This window comes from Lissotriton helveticus, chromosome 9 (assembly GCF_964261635.1).
Source record: "Lissotriton helveticus chromosome 9, aLisHel1.1, whole genome shotgun sequence".
Lineage (NCBI taxonomy): Eukaryota > Metazoa > Chordata > Amphibia > Caudata > Salamandridae > Lissotriton > Lissotriton helveticus.
The window spans coordinates 869189290-869206737 of NC_136070.1; the positions used below are offsets into that span (position 1 = coordinate 869189290).

Genomic DNA, 17448 nt, shown 5'->3' on the forward strand with positions numbered 1-17448 from the left:
CCAAACATCCCATAGAATCAGATTCCTCTAAAAAGGTTGAAGGAGGTAAAGGTGATACTATTGCTGGATTTTGCAAAAATTGCCACGTTGACGGTGTCGTCGACGAGAACGTCGTTGATGGATACACAGGCGTAAGCTGTAAGGTAGATTGGCGCTTACGACCAGGCATGGGACATAGCGTTGTCTGCTTCGTCTACTGTAGCGGCGTTTGCGTCATCGACATGACAGTAACGGATGAAGCCGTCGTCAGCATCGTAGACGAGATTGTCATCAAAGCGGTCGTAGACGGAACCACCGCCGTCGACTAGGACGCCGACAAAAAAGATTGTGGTCGTCGTCAGAGTTGCCGTCGACGTTGAGTTCGTCGACGGTGTAGCAATCGTCTTCACTGGAAGGGTTGTCGACGGGGCCGTCATCGCCGATGACGATTTTTTCGATGACGAGGTAGGAGAAACTTATGTCGACTGTGATCCAGAACTTAACGCCGTCGTGATGCAAGCTTTTTAGAGATAGAGAAATTCCTAGAGTGAATAGAAGAGTATTTTTCCTTTTTATGTCTTTTTTCCTCAATAGGAAATGGAAGTTTTCCTTTTTGTAAGGTGCCTTTCTCTTCCTGACGAGACCTTTTTGAAGTCTTCTTCTTGAAAACTTTAGGAGATTCAGGAGATCTCTCTCTCCTTCTGGGTGCTTCCTTAGAGGTCTGTGAGGTAGAGCTCTCCTCATCCTCAGAGACAACGTCAGATTGTGATTTAAGTTTCTGTAACCAAATCAATAATCTACCCTCTATCCTTGAGGGTTTTTGTAGAGAAGGTTCTACAGATTTTGCAGTCTTTTACCTTATGTTGAGGGTAAAGGCAGTAGATGCAGCTCTTATGTGGATCCTCAGCATGCAGCCTCTTCTTACCACATGATCCACACGGCCTGAAGAGAAATTTCTTTTAAGATTCTGAAATATTTGGAAGGAAAACTGCTAGGAAACTGGATAACAAGAGAAAACTGAGCAGAGCTCAGGGAGAGTCCATTCATACGAGGTGCGGTAGGACATTTGAGGAACACCTAGCATCTCTTGGGATTGTTCTAGAGGGTGCCTTTGCCTGATTAACTGTTTATTAAGTTTGGTTCTTTTGACAAAAGAAAGTGGATAGGCTATTGCAGCGACTCTTCATTACATGGTAGCCTATAGTAGCTTTATCTACTGCTTTTATATGTATACTGTGGGACTCCCACTATGACGACGGAGAGGATTCAAGCATATGAATCTATGAACGATCCAATACTGGAGAAGGGGAATATACCAGGCCTATAGTCTCTACAGATGGCTTTCGGCAGGGGTGCTCTTAGCTCCCTTTCTCTTTTTAATTTACACCAATGGCCTAGAGGCATTTTTATTAGACAAGGAAATTGATTTTCTACGAATTGGGGACATTCCGGTCCCGTTACTTCCGTATGCGGATGACACTGTGCTAATGGCCCTGACTGCAAACAGCCTCCAAAAATTACTCAATGCTTTTACAGATTTTATGTTGGCACTTTATTTAAAAGTCATTTTTTTTAAATCACACTCTATGGTGTGTGGTCCTAAAACGACTAAAACTAGGAAGTTTGCTGTAAGGGATAAGAGCATTGATAAATTGAACAATTTTAACTATTATGGGAACATTTTTAATAATAAGATGAACTGGGAACCACTAGTTACCGTATTTTCCGGCGTATAAGACGACTTTTTAACCCCTTAAAATGTTCTGGAAAGTCGGGGTCGTCTTATACGCCGGGTGCCAAAATTTACGGTATGTATTCATGCGTTTTTACATAGCGCGGACCTCACCCGAAGGTGTCAGACCGCTTCTCAGTAGGAAATGGTGCATTACAGGAGGAAAAAGTGACTTGTGTGCAAGTAGAGGTACGATATAATATTGCAATAAATGGAGGGCACTCAAACACAAGAACTAACGTTACGTAGGCGATGGTGGCACTGTGGAAGTATCAAAAGCAAACAAAAAGTACCGTAAGAGGTAGGAAACAGAACACGATATCAGCCCCTCGCCAGCCAGAGGCAACAGTGCGGCCAATACTGCAAGATTGTTCTAAAGAGGGTGACTGACTGGCAATAAATGGAGGGCACTCAAACACAAGAACGAACGTTACGTAGGCGATGGTGGCACTGTGCAAGTATCAAAAGCAAACAAAAAGTACCGTAAGAGGTAGGAAACAGAACAACACGATATCAGCCCCTCGCCAGCCAGAGGCAACAGTGCGGCCAATACTGCAGGACAGCGTTGGAAGTGGGGGTAGTCTTATACGGCGAGTATAGCACGAAACCTACATTTTATCAAGAAAAGTAGGGGGTCGTCTTATATGTCGAGTCGTCTTATACGCCGGTAAATACAACATGCAGGCAGGGTTGTGGAGGGGCTCTTTCGTTTTCCCTGCAAGCTGGACCATAATCTGGTGAACGAGCTGGTTACACTTTATAAAGCCAAATGTTTGTCTGTCGCATCATATGGGGCAGGAGTTTGGGGGTTACCATAAAAGCTGCCACCTACAGGTCATGAAGAATACATTCATAAAAAGGCTACTGATGACCCAAAATAGTACCCCTACACTCCTCGGTCATCGTGAGCTGGGGCTGGAATTCCTAGAGGATCGCATAGACATGGCCCCCTTGCTCTTATGGGTAAACATTTGGTTGTCTGAGGAGTTAATGTTCTCAAGGGAGGGTATTAAAGATGGTATTAACTTAGATAGAGCATTGTCAATCCCTTAGCTCCGATTTGTAAGAGAAACTCCACAAGATAGGCTTGGGGCATTATTTTGACAACCCAGCAAGTGTCCATAAAAATGCGAAGGCCATTATAAAAGAAGCACATTACTCACGAGTAAATATGCGCCGCTCACAATCCGGAGTGAAAGGTCTCCCATGTTTATTCCTTGCCCAACAGCAATTTTATCTAACATTCACCATAAATGCACAGACACGATTTTATCTAACTAGATTCCGTTTACATACTCAGAATTTCTTAGTGGCCTTGTCGAGACAATCGGGATGGGTTGATAAACTTACGCCTTGCCCTTGCGATAATTTGGCAGCCCAGAGCACTTTGCACTTCATGCTATTTTGCCCCTTTATAAAGAGCTGAGGGGAACATTTTTAGCCCCACTTTTAAGAGAAATTAAGCTCTGTTCTTATATCAAGGGTTTTAATTATCTGCATTCTGTGGCTACCCCGGATATATGCACTATGGTTTCTAATTAAATTAAAATCGCAATGGCTATTAGGAAACGTTAGGAGTCACAGTAGATGAACATGAACACGATTTATATACCTATGAAATTGTAAGACGAGTCATATTTTGTTTTGGTGTTAAGTGCTTTGTACTGTGGATAATATCCTTTTTTTAAATGATTGAATCTTATGAATTTCTCTTTTATTAGTTATTTATGCTGATTTGTAAATAGGTCATGGAAATTCTAATTTGTAATGTTTGTTCTTAAACTTTTATGGGTTTTTTGGAACGGAATAAAGTTACTTTGACTTCACTTGACTGGACTATGGAATATTCTGTACAATTATTACCAAATCGACAATTTTCACAAGGCTTTCACAAACATTTGAAGAATAAAACACTTTTTTATTTCATCGAGGAACAGTTTACTTACTCTAAGAAGGATGTGTAAATGATTGATTTGCACTAATTCTTTAGGGAATCTTCTCTTATATATGGGCTCCATTCTCCCTGTTTGTCCTGTTAGTGAAGAAAGTGGGGTCCTGGAGCACCTAGAGAAGGGGAGTTACTGGAATGCGCTGGGGTAATAACGTATATGCTCTAAAATTGAGTAAACTCTGTGGCAATAACTGAAGTCATTAAATTGTGTAGAATGATTTGTATTTGGAGTTCGGAAAACCAATTGAGGAAATTGTGGCGAATGCCCGTAACAATTTATGGTATTCCAAAGCCATGTCCAGGAAGGGCAGTAAGTGTGGCAATGTATAACCGGAAAATTCACAGATTCAAAGATGACATCATTATTTAGGTGCATTGAAGATTGATCAACATGTTACAGAATCGCAATTCGGGTTTGCGATTCGTTATTCGGAAGGGGCGTGTTTAGGGCATCCCTTCCTAATACCGAATTTTGACGGTATGCATGAATGTTTTGCGACCCAAATGCGGTCGCAAAACATTCGCATTTTACCATCTACTTCAAGTAGGAGGTAACCCAGTCGCAAAAGGGTAGGGGTCCCCAGGGACATCTTCCAGTTTGTGAATGTTGGTAAAAACATTTTTAAGAGCAGGCAGTGGACTCATGGACCACTGCCTGCTCTCAAAAAATTTAAGGAAAACGTTTCCTTTTTTTTAAATGGAAAGCAGCCCGTTTTCCTTTAAGGGAAAACAGGCTTCTTTACAAAAAAATAAAGATTGCTTTATTGGAAAGCAATCACGGACATGGTGGTCTGCAATCCCTGTGATTTTTGCGATTCCTAGGGGGTCGCAAATTGCGACCTACCTCATTAATATTCATGAAGTAGGTAATTTGCGATCCCCTAGAATCGCAGATAGTGTTCAACACACTTTCATGCATGCCATTTTGCGATTTCCTAATTGCGAATCGCAAGGATTAGCAGTTCGGAAATCGCAAAACGGGGCCGTCAAACATCTGGTCCAGAATTCTTTAAAAAGAAATGCTGATCTACTTAAGTGCACCGTGCAGAAGTTTTGTTCATGTTTCGCTCCAGGATTTAGAGATGTGAAATGTGATTGGGAGGATTAAGCAAAACAATTATTCTTGGATTTCCTAACTAAAAGACTAACATAAGGTGTTCAGAACTACACAATATACAGCTCTTTTAAAAACGCAACTACTTTTAAAAGGCAAAGACTGATTTCTCCGTTTCTATGACTTATTTATACATCCACATGTTCTAGAAAATTAGAAATCACATATAACTCAGAGTTTACTATACTGTACCGTTTCCAACATTTTCAGCTTCTCCTCTGAAATCAAGTTCTCTTTCTTCAGTTCCTCCACAATGCGTTCCAGAGATTTTATTTTGGCGCGATGCCGTCGGTGTCTTTGCTGGAGTAATTTCACTTTCTTCTGGAGGCTCACGGCTAAGGCAACAAGCTGCTCATTGGTTACGCTGCTCCCCAGGTATAGTGGCACAGTCGTTTCGTCCAAATTTTCCAGTTGACTTTCCTCCAAGCTGGCAGCAACCTTTGAGCCAGTGTGCTGAAAAGAGCCAGGTGATAATGTGTTTGCATGGTTGGACACAATTGGCAGAGTAGAGGCGATTGGTGCAGAAATAGCAGAAGATAACACAGTCTCTGGAAGAACAGTGACAAGAGTGACAGCATCAGCTTGGACAGGGGACACTTCAGGGGCTGTTACTCCAAGGTGTGGCTGTAACTGCTGAGCCGTTGCTGAAGTTAATGCAGACACATCAGTTTCAACTGATGGATTTATAGAGACATTTTCAATTATCAGTGCCCCAGGCCAGTTTATTTCATCCACTGAGTATGTTGCAGGTGCTTCTTCGAGAACCAATGAGGTAGAGCACTCATTATCTCCTGTAGGGGCTGTACATTCAAAGGACACAGGCAAACCTTCCAGGTTCTCCTCAGATGCCACCACTAACGAACCCTCGGTTGCCCCATGGGCCCATTCTACATCAATGTCTAACTGTTTCACTGCAACTGTATCAGCAGTTCCCAGACCTGATGTAGGTTCAGGTGCTGTAATAATATCAGCTTCGGTGTTCGATGAAAAAGATACACCTTGAAAAGGTTCAACAATTTGTATTACTGGCAATAAATTCACAGATCCACTAGGAGCGTGGACTCTATGGACATCTAAATCTTTGGCGAAGGCCTGGGTCCCTCCAATGGATAGCGACGTTGAAGACTGGCATGGGTCAATGGAGAATGCAAGTGTTTTTAAGTCTTGAATCTCTGACAAAGATCGAACAAGGACTGCTTGCGGTGCTGGCGAATTGCAAACAATGCTACTGTCAATCATCAATTTTTTTCGAACTCCCATTTTTGATAAGTTCTTTCTCTTCTGCAAAGAAACAAGATATATTTTACATGTTACAAACCTGAGGAATAGCTCTTTGTCCCAATTGTGTTTCAGTTTTAAATTATATCCAAAAGTGTGTCTAACTTAGACAAGACAATATACATACAAAAAAATGACAAAATGTAATCCTGAGAGGTGCATTCAGAACTTATGTTCATTGCCCAGGATATTCTTACTTTATTTATGCGTTTAGCTAAGAAGCAATTCCGCACACAGTTGTTCCATTGAAAGCCAGGAACTATTATGCCAATGCATGCCTTTTCAGACCAAAATAATATTTTTGTTTTTAGCCAATGTTTTATTTTTTATAAAGGCCAGGGAAGCTCCCCCAACAATCAGGTTTTACACAAACATAACTAAACTAGCATGGACAAAGTGAAACGATTGCCACCCAACACTAGACCTATTGTCTTTTGCAATGCTTATTTAGTCTACTATACATATTTAAATGGGATTTTACTAAATCCTTTTCATCCATTGGTCTGTTGTCTTTTCATTAACATTTTGATGCCGGCCACAGCATATAGCGTAGGGTACAGGGTCACTCCACTTCAGCATCTGGCTTACTTACCTGCCTGTGAGTGAAGCCGTTCTTCTCTTGTATAATGTGCACATTCACACAATAAGTAGCCCCATTCAGGGCAAGGAACTACTGATGCAATGTGAGCTTTTACACTAGATCTATATTCAATGGAAAAAACAAAGGTTAAAGTAACGTTCTAGTTAGGTGAATAGGTCAGTGACAAAATTGTAATAAACTAAATAAAGAACACAGAAATTCACAGTTACAGTTAGTAGACCTAAATATAACTAGCAACCCCACCATGCACTGCTTATGATCTCACATATTACATCACTCATGTTGTTCTATGACATAATTTATGACATCAAGGATGACATCTTAAATGACACCATCGAACGAGTGTGGTAGTTCGCTTCATAGTTTACATAGTGGTAGGTTGCTACCATATTACTTTGCTAACTAATTTGGTACAGTCTGTGTCCAGGTAATGGGTGAAAGTATTTACAAAATAGGTGTGCTTTTAATGCATCATAGATGTGTAGAGGTACCGGACACGTTACAAGTCTTTGTACTGATGAGTAACTCTGTGTGCAGATGACAGTTGGCAACTTGTGTCCAGTATGTACCACACAAGCTTTTTGGTTCTTTAGAAAAAGTTTCCAACAGGGCAAAGATTCTACATATTAGATACTGTTGGACTTGGCCCTTAGGGCAGGTTCACCCCTAGACTTTTTGCTTTAAATGGTGACCTGGCAATGTTGATTTTTGGGATTCTGCGCACTTTCACTGTGTCCCAGTGGAAAGTGCGTGCGCACTCTGAGTGCATGTGCTGAGCTAGGCCTGCCCGCCCATAGTAATGCATGGGGAATGTATGTGTCCCTGGTAGTTCCTGATGCGTGGGGTGTACAGGCTTGAGTCTGGTATGTGTGAACTCGTGAGAATGAATGCTGCGCAACGGTATGTGCGGCTTGTATGTGTCTAGTGGGGAAGTATCATTTCTAGACATGGCTGTACGTGTGCTGTGAGGGTGCTGGCGTGTGATTGGCTGGAGCTGGCTGGCATGCCAGGCTCCAGGAAGTCTGGGTGGGTCTGCCCGGTGGTGAGTGGGAGATTAGCATGAGTGATGTGTGGGAGGAGTGTACCTGTGTCCTGGATGGGCTGGGTTTTCCCCCACACAATGCTGGCTCCGCCCCCCTGTGGTGTGTCTAATGACCCAAGCCCTGCCAGTGAATAGAGAGGGTGGCTGAGGTAAACAGAGTACTCAAGAACCAGCTGCGACTGGTTCCGCCCCCACTCTGCACCTTCAGACAAAGGGAAATGCTGTATAAAAATGGGGCTGTGTCCCCACAGTTTTGTTCTCTTCCAGAATCCTGAGGGGGCTGTTGCTGCTGCTGGGGCCAGAGGACCGCCACTTGGGGTGTCTCCCTGCCTGGAGACCCAGTGAGCTGGCTCTGGGCCCAGCCTTGCCCCCCTGCCTGCCCAGGGACTTGCTAGCACTCTGCCCTGCTTGCTGAGGGCACCTGGGAGCGCTTTATCCTGTTTGTAGCGCTAGGAGCGCGCTTTATGCCCTCTAGCGCTTGGAAGCGCTTTGTTTTTGATTATAGCGCTTGGAGCGCTGTGATTGTCCGCCTAGCGCAGGGAGCGCTGTAAATTGCCTGTTAAGCGCTGAGGAGCGCTTTGCCTGCCTAGCGAGTGCCTACCTCGCTTTATAATTGATTAGGAGGCCGGTGCCCACCCGGCATTGCCCAGGTCCGTGGTTTATTTGGATCACGAGGGAGCCCACTCCTCGGATCATGGGAGCCCGCCTGCCTGCCTAAGAAGCGAGCCGCCGCGCTGCCCGCGGCGACCCGGAAGTGTTTGGGGGTCCGACCAACCCCAGCGCGGCCCAGGAAAGGCCGACCGGAAGTCCCGCCTTGTAGCCTGCGTCCCGCCCCCGGGGCTCCCGAGGACAGCCGGTGAGTGCAGGGGCGGGTTCCGTGTTGTCCTGCGAGCGGCCCCCGTTGAGGGAGGGGCCGCTCCACAGAGAGGAGCCCCCGGACCTTCATCAGAGCCCGGTGGGGCTGAAGTGCTGAGCTCCAAGTGCCCCATGTGGTGAGGAGCCGAGAGAGGCTCAAGGCGACCCCTGCTTGGTTCCAGAGTTCCCCGAGAGGAACTCCACCGCCCGCATCAGTGATTAGGAGCTCCAAGACTCCTAGGCTCCATTGTTGTTGCGAGCCCAGAGGAGGCTCAGGGGGCATTTGCAAAGTTGAGTCCCCCGTGAGGGGCTCCACCAAGACAGCATTTCGTGTTTAGAGCCCAGTGAGGCTCTGGAGGGCCACATTTATTTCTTAGGGCCCGGAGAGAGGCTCCAGGCGCAAAAGTTGTTGTGAAGGGCCCAGAGAGGCTCTTGAGCCCCCCATTGTTGTTTAAGAGCCCAGAGAGGCTCATGGGCCAGTTGCTTATTTAGAGCCCAGCGAGGCCCCAAGGGGACAGTTATTCTGCACAGCCTGTGCGGCTCCCCCATCGTGTTGGCCCCATCATTGTGCTACCCAGTTGCCCAGCACTTTGTGGGCAACTGCTCCGTTTAGGCCCCCCCTGACATTGGACACAGGGCGTCCTAGCCCCAGAGAGGCCAGTTGGCCTAGGGACAGTCACAGGTGGTGACTTGTGAGTTTGGCGCAATTGTTATTGATTTTACACCTCTGAATGTATTGTGATGCATCATGTGTTTTCCTCCCTTACACCTCTGAATGAATGTTATGCATTGCATCATGTGTTATGTGCTTCCACCCCCACAGGTATTGTGATGTGTAGGTGGTTGTTTTCTCCCTAGTACAGGTGGTGCTAGTGAGGTCCTGGTTACCAGTGATTACTGGTTGTGTGCTATTTTGTGCTATATTCTATGTACTAAGTGCTATTTCTGAAAGTGCTACTTCTGATTCCTGACAGTGGCCCAGGTGGCCCTGTCTTGTAAATAATCCCTTGTAAATTCTGCCCGTGCCTCTGGCACATTGTAAAGTGTGTGTTTTATCTAATGTGTTTTGGTGTAATACAAAGGCTATTTTTATATAACCTTGTGTGGAGTTTCCTTTGTGGTAGGCCCTGGGAGTTGTTGCTGGGGTGCGTGCGCAAATACTTAACTTACATCGCCTCCAAGTTTAGCCTTGCTGCTCGCGCCACGTTACCTAGAGGGTGAGTAGGGGTTATCTTGGCGTGTAACTCCCTTGCCCTGACCTGGGTGTGGTGGTCTCTGACTGACTTTGGCGAAAGCCCTGGCCAGCCGGGGATCCCATTGCCAACATTGGCGGCAAGCGGTGAGGATAAGGATTTGTGTTTGCCTTGTACCTTAGTAGCAGCTGGCTGCACCACAAAACTCTGCATTTTAGATGACCACATTTTAGGGGATTGTTTTTGAAATTCCATTGTTTCTTCTCCTGAAGAGTGTCATTTGATTGTGTTCAGTACATTTGTCCCCCGCCCTGCTTCCAGAGTTTGGTACCTGTGTCGCTTTTGGTCAGGTTGAGAAGTCAGGGGTGGTAGAAACTGCCTTACCGATCCGAAGGGAGGGTGTGTGTGGATGAATGGTGTGTTTTCCTGGACGCATGAGTATGAGTTCTCTTTGATAAGGAGATTGTTGAAGTTTTGGAATTGTGTACTCTTACTTCAGATTGTTAAGTCCCCTGTGTTGCACGTGTCTGTGATCATCCTGCCAAGATGGAGTCTGCTTTTAATGTCTGGGGTCTGTTTTTGCATGAACTGAGAGAGTTTTGCGAAGAGAGAGACATTGCAGTGAATGAGTCAGACACCCAGTCCCAACTTAGGGGTAACCTGATCCAATGGCAGAAGGAGGACTGGGAGCGTGAGCACAGTGAGGAGAGGGCCCGGGTCTCACACCATGAGGGTGGTGGGTCAGAGGGGAGCCCTGAAGAGTCTGAGGAGGAGGAAGAAAATTATAGCACAGGGACGCCAGCAGATAGTGAGGACCCCATAGATAGGGAGTCCCTTGCTGGGTCCAGCGTAGGAGGCAGCGCCTCATCCCTTTTCCTGTCCCCAGAGGAGCTGGAAGATAGGAGGAGAGAAAGGGAGCACCAGCTGGCTTTAGAAAAGCTCAGGTTGGAGCATGCCCAGGCTATGGCACAGCTGGGCGTTAGAAAGCAACAGCTAGAGACCGAGAGAGTCTTAGCGCAGGAAAGGATAGAGGAGGCTGAGAGGGCCGCCACCAGAGGCAAAGTAGCTCTGGAGGGTAGACTATCCCCTGCGCGCAGTGTTGAGTTTCTGGATCCCCCAGGGAGGGTTGAGTCCAGTGGTGGCAGCTATTTAGATTTCAGTGTAGGAAATCCCAGTCCCAGTTCCCCCAGCATGGTACCTGTTTCCCGAGAAGAGGAGTATCGGTTGAAGTTCAGGAACCTTAGGAGACTGTCTCACCAGTCTTGGGAAGAGTTTGAGGATGAATGTAATGCGACACTGATTGATTGGGTGCAAGTTCGCACGGAAGATGATTTTGATGTATTGCACGGAATGATTATCAAAGAGCAGTTGCTCAGTGTTTGTTGTCCAGAGTTGCGCCAACATCTGTTGGATTATGGGTCTCCTTGTTCAGAGCAGCTTGCCGCGGAAGCAGACCGCTGGGAGAGGGCCAGAGGTTCTCTAGAGTCCCTAGTGAGTGACTCCAAAAGTAGTGGTTCAGGTATCCTCCAGCCCAGCGTGGTGGAGGAGGCTCAGTGTAGCCCAGCTAGGTCCCAGGATAGCGAGGAGGGTGTAGGGGCTCACTGCCTGGCTCAGTGGAGCAGGAGTGAGGGGGAGACCGAGGTTCCCCAGACGCCCGAAGCCCTGCCTCAGGACTTGGATGGTTTCTTGAGGGAACACCAGGTTGGGGACCTAGGCTGTCCTGTTAGTCCATTTGAGGAAGATCTCCTAGTGAGTAGAGGACCTGGAGCGTCTGTAACCAGAGCTCCTGTGGTTCTAGAGTCTGGCAGTACCGCTCCGGTAGGGAGGGTACAGGAGTCCAGAGTGAGGAGTGATTGGGGGAGTTCCCCAGTGGCTGGACCAGTGGGTCAGGGACTACCCAGTTGGGCTAGGTTCCCGTGTAGTGACCATGGTGACACCACTTCTGGTCTGGGGGATCTTCGCGCACTGTCAGGTGGACAGGGAGATCTGCGCCAGACAGACAGTCACACGACACATGGGCCATGTGTCAGCCTCAGGGGGATTGTGTGTGAGTCCCCAGAAGTCCTGGAGTGCCAGGCAATTGTTCCACCGAAGGTTTTAGACCAAAGGTTGGAAGGCCAGGTTCAGGATCAGCCTGACCTGAAGGGTAGGACGACTGTAACCAGTGTCCTGACCGGTTCTTCTTCCAGAGGAACTTCTCCAGGTGGGAGAGGGCAGACCTCTGGAAGGGGGTGCAGAGGGTGGGAGAGCCCACCTCTGACCCCGGTGCAACCTGAGTGGATAAGCCCTGGGTTGGAATGGCGTTCTAGGTGTACCCCTCGCCGGAGGAGGAACCCTAGAAGAAGAGGTAAGGGGAGGAGAGCCTTCCCTGAGACTCCTGGTCCGCCTGAGGTTGTAGACCCTAGGCTGGAGAACCAGTGGCAGTCTAGTCCTGTCTTGCAGACAGGAAGAGTGGAAAATGGCTCCTATGTGCCAGGGGTTACTACCCCCCGCTCTGCGAATTGGCATGGACCAGTGGCACCTGGGTGGCCCAGGGCCTGGTCCTGGCCGCGGACAGCTTGGGAGTACCAGTGGGGTAGCCCAGTTGGTCCAGACAGTGGTTTGAGATGGAATCCCATGGGTTCACCGTGGCGTAGAACAGGAGGGTGTCCCTGCAGTTGCGGGCCCGCGTCCGTGTTCTATCGCCCCAAGCAGGGAAGTCCATCACGGTGGTGATTGTTCTCCCCTGCGTTTTGGCTGGAAGGGGGTTGTGTTGGACTTGGCCCTTAGGGCAGGTTCACCCCTAGACTTTTTGCTTTAAATGGTGACCTGGCAATGTTGATTTTTGGGATTCTGCGCACTTTCACTGTGTCCTAGTGGAAAGTGCGTGCGCACTCTGAGTGCATGTGCTGAGCTAGGCCTGCCCGCCCATAGGAATGCATGGGGAATGTATGTGTCCCTGGTAGTTCCTGATGCGTGGGGTATACAGGCTTGAGTCTGGTATGTGTGAACTCGTGAGAATGAATGCTGCGCAACGGTATGTGTGGCTTGTATGTGTCTAGTGGGGAAGTATCATTTCTAGACATGGCTGTACGTGTGCTGTGAGGGTGCTGGCGTGTGATTGGCTGGAGCTGGCTGGCATGCCAGGCTCCAGGAAGTCTGGGTGGGTCTGCCCGGTGGTGAGTGGGAGATTAGCATGAGTGATGTGTGGGAGGAGTGTACCTGTGTCCTGGATGGGCTGGGTTTTCCCCACACAATGCTGGCTCCGCCCCCCTGTGGTGTGTCTAATGACCCAAGCCCTGCCAGTGAATAGAGAGGGTGGCTGAGGTAAACAGAGTACTCAAGAACCAGCTGCGACTGGTTCCGCCCCCACTCTGCACCTTCAGACAAAGGGAAATGCTGTATAAAAATGGGGCTGTGTCCCCACAGTTTTGTTCTCTTCCAGGATCCTGAGGGGGCTGTTGCTGCTGCTGGGGCCAGAGGACCGCCACTTGGGGTGTCTCCCTGCCTGGAGACCCAGTGAGCTGGCTCTGGGCCCAGCCTTGCCCCCCTGCCTGCCCAGGGACTTGCTGGCACTCTGCCCTGCTTGCTGAGGGCACCTGGGAGCGCTTTATCCTGTTTGTAGCGCTAGGAGCGCGCTTTATGCCCTCTAGCGCTTGGAAGCGCTTTGTTTTTGATTATAGCGCTTGGAGCGCTGTGATTGTCCGCCTAGCGCAGGGAGCGCTGTAAATTGCCTGTTAAGCGCTGAGGAGCGCTTTGCCTGCCTAGCGAGTGCCTACCTCGCTTTATAATTGATTAGGAGGCCGGTGCCCACCCGGCATTGCCCAGGTCCGTGGTTTATTTGGATCACGAGGGAGCCCACTCCTCGGATCATGGGAGCCCGCCTGCCTGCCTAAGAAGCGAGCCGCCCGGAAGTGTTTGGGGGTCCGACCAACCCCAGCGCGGCCCAGGAAAGGCCGACCGGAAGTCCCGCCTTGTAGCCTGCGTCCCGCCCCCGGGGCTCCCGAGGACGAGGGAGAGCCCCGGAGCCCAGCGAGGAGGAGGGAAACCAAGGAGCAGCGCAAGAGGAGCCGCCCTGCAGCCCAGACAGCCGGTGAGTGCAGGGGCGGGTTCCGTGTTGTCCTGCGAGCGGCCCCCGTTGAGGGAGGGGCCGCTCCACAGAGAGGAGCCCCCGGACCTTCATCAGAGCCCGGTGGGGCTGAAGTGCTGAGCTCCAAGTGCCCCACGTGGTGAGGAGCCGAGAGAGGCTCAAGGCGACCCCTGCTTGGTTCCAGAGTTCCCCGAGAGGAACTCCACCGCCCGCATCAGTGATTAGGAGCTCCAAGACTCCTAGGCTCCATTGTTGTTGCGAGCCCAGAGGAGGCTCAGGGGGCATTTGCAAAGTTGAGTCCCCTGTGAGGGGCTCCACCAAGGCAGCATTTCGTGTTTAGAGCCCAGTGAGGCTCTGGAGGGCCACATTTATTTCTTAGGGCCCGGAGAGAGGCTCCAGGCGCCAAAGTTGTTGTGAAGGGCCCAGAGAGGCTCTTGAGCCCCCCATTGTTGTTTAAGAGCCCAGAGAGGCTCATGGGCCAGTTGCTTATTTAGAGCCCAGCGAGGCCCCAAGGGGACAGTTATTCTGCACAGCCTGTGCGGCTCCCCCATCGTGTTGGCCCCATCATTGTGCTACCCAGTTGCCCAGCACTTTGTGGGCAACTGCTCCGTTTAGGCCCCCCATGACATTGGACACAGGGCGTCCTAGCCCCAGAGAGGCCAGTTGGCCTAGGGACAGTCACAGGTGGTGACTTGTGAGTTTGGCGCAATTGTTATTGATTTTACACCTCTGAATGTATTGTGATGCATCATGTGTTTTCCTCCCTTACACATCTGAATGAATGTTATGCATTGCATCATGTGTTATGTGCTTCCACCCCCACAGGTATTGTGATGTGTAGGTGGTTGTTTTCTCCCTAGTACAGGTGGTGGTAGTGAGGTCCTGGTTACCAGTGATTACTGGTTGTGTGCTATTTTGTGCTATATTCTATGTACTAAGTGCTATTTCTGAAAGTGCTACTTCTGATTCCTGACAGTGGCCCAGGTGGCCCTGTCTTGTAAATAATCCCTTGTAAATTCTGCCCGTGCCTCTGGCACATTGTAAAGTGTGTGTTTTATCTAATGTGTTTTGGTGTAATACAAAGGCTATTTTTATATAACCTTGTGTGGAGTTTCCTTTGTGGTGGGCCCTGGGAGTTGTTGCTGGGGTGCGTGCGCAAATACTTAACTTACATCGCCTCCAAGTTTAGCCTTGCTGCTCGCGCCACGTTACCTAGAGGGTGAGTAGGGGTTATCTTGGCGTGTAACTCCCTTGCCCTGACCTGGGTGTGGTGGTCTCTGACTGACTTTGGCGAAAGCCCTGGCCAGCCGGGGATCCCATTTCCAACAGATACTAAGAGTTATTAGACAGAATTGGATCAGCATGACAATTTCTACTTAACATAGAATATTGTGTGCACGAGGTACTAACCTATGTACTTGTGCTTGTTTAGCTTTAGAAGATGGTGTATCTGTATGGTTTACAGCACAATATGAATGCTGCAGGTAGTATGACCATTAGCACCTTCATACCATGGTTATTTAAAGCGAATAGTGTCTCTTTGGACATGGTTTGCATAGACTGTATCCTGTTCTTAGTAGATACTTTAAAATATTTTTGGGTGTATTTCTCATGAGTTTCACGGTTTGCGCTATCTCTATAGATTATTATTGTAAACTAGGCTGCCCGTGAAGTGTATGGTATAAGGTCAATGTTGCACATAACCCATGCGTGCTACACCCAAGGGAGTTTTATCTGTGATGGTATTAATGATGCTTCATATTATTCTGAGCTATTTTGTTCTTACATACAGGCCTTTAATGCCACACTAATTTATAGAACAATGTGTGCAAAAGAAGCTTGGATGAAGTAATCAATGATGTCATAAATGATGTCATAGAATATGTCATGAGTGATGTAACATGGCAAGTCATAGGCAGTGCATAGCAGGAGTGCAAGTTATAGTTAGCTTGGCTAACTAGAATTGGTGCATTTCTGCATGTTTTTTTTTTTTAGTTCAAAACGTTAATATTGTCACTGACATTCACATTTTATTTCTCAGTAAATTTCTACGTTTTTTTATCATCACACCTTACTATATTAGTTTTTTTCAGTGAATATATATATATATTCCACTCTCAGAGCCATATCAGGCCTTGTGGACCTCACCCCTCATTGCCTTTTTATTTAATGAAAGAGGGGGAGGCCACAAGGCCCTTTCCTTGAGCCTTATTAGGCCCCGAGGACCCCATACCCAGGGCCGTTTTTTTACTTGAAGGGAAGGGGGCCCCAGAGCCCCTCTCCTCGAGCCTTGCTAGGGCCTGGGTACCCCTTCCATCAGGGCACCTACAAAGATGAAAGGGGAGGGGGCCCACAAGGACTCCCACCATGAGCCTTTGGGACCCCATCCCCCAGAGTCACTTATTTAAATAAAGGGGAGAGGTGCTGTCTGGTCCCCCTCTCAGTTTTTTACATTTTGACCCCAGGTGTGGGCTTCCCAGGGCCTTTAGAGGTTCGGGCATGGTGGTTGCACCACCCCCCTCCCCACATAAACTAATTTCGGCCTCTAGAGGCTCAGGTAGGGGGCCATCCAGCCCCCTTTCCCACAAACAAATGTTGGTCCCGGGAGTTGGCTCCCCTGGGCCTCTTTATGAATACAGCCCCCAGGATGAGCCCCCCAGGGAATAATCACCGTAAATGTGTCCAGGACGCCATTTTGTTTTTTGATGGGTTTTTTCCGACCCCACAGGAGCCTTCTGTGGGAGAGAGATGGCCCAAGGGAAATAAAGATCCCTAAAACTACTGAAAAGATTTACATCAAATCACCAAAAGCACAATCGGAGGGCCAAGATCATGCTTACTCCTATATTTAGTGTAATTATGTTCAGCAGTTTTTGCTGTAGCCCATCTTGAAGAAATCTATGGAAAATGCATTCAGATTTTGCATTTTTTAGGACCCCTTTTTCTCAGCCCCCATTTGGTGGATCACTACGAACCTTTCCATGCACAAACTGGTCAAAGAGTGGCACCTTTTGGACAGTTTCGTGGAGATTCGTCAAATAGTGCCAAAGTTATTAGCAACACAAAAAAAGCTATTCCTATGGAACAGCTGCCTTAACTATAGCGTGTGTGTTTTGCATGTTTATGGTTTACCCCCTCACACATATACTTTTAGCCCCCATTTTGACTACTAGGCACTCGTGTAATGACTCTGAAATGCCCTGAGCCCTGCTAAACAGGACTGCATGTGCTCTGGCCCTTAAAATGGTGTTTGTTAAATTGGATTGTCCTCAGTTGGCATAACCCGACTTACTTGTAAGTTCCTAGTATCTGGTACCAGGGTGTGGTGATGTCATGATATGTCATACCATGACATATCAACATTCTGGTACATAATTTAGAATGTTTGGGGAGGTTTTTTATCATGGTTTTTAGGTCTCGTCCTTTACCATTCCGAAGGAATGGGAAATGGCGAGAATTCAAGTGCTCGAACTGATTGTCAAACCACCGCATTTTTCCGTGGCGTTTTCTTCGAGTGCACGTGGCCACAGGCACGCGCTTTTGGCCCATACACTTTCATGGCCATCTGTTCCTCAATGTCCCTCCCACCCTTCGTTTGATCTTGCCGCGAGTTCAGGCTAATGGCCCTCCCCCA

At 48.1% G+C, this 17448-nt stretch overlaps 1 protein-coding gene across 2 annotated transcripts in view; it reads right to left on the reverse strand.

Annotated features, from left to right (window-relative positions):
• LOC144781933 (THAP domain-containing protein 5-like) overlaps positions 1-17448 on the reverse strand; it is a 136666-nt gene that overhangs the window by 53629 nt on the left and 65589 nt on the right. For both annotated transcript variants that reach the window (XM_078661019.1, XM_078661020.1), the window contains exon 3: positions 4969-6057. In XM_078661019.1, coding sequence (XP_078517145.1) covers positions 4969-6057 — 1089 coding nt within the window. The remainder of the gene's footprint in view (positions 1-4968; positions 6058-17448) is intronic.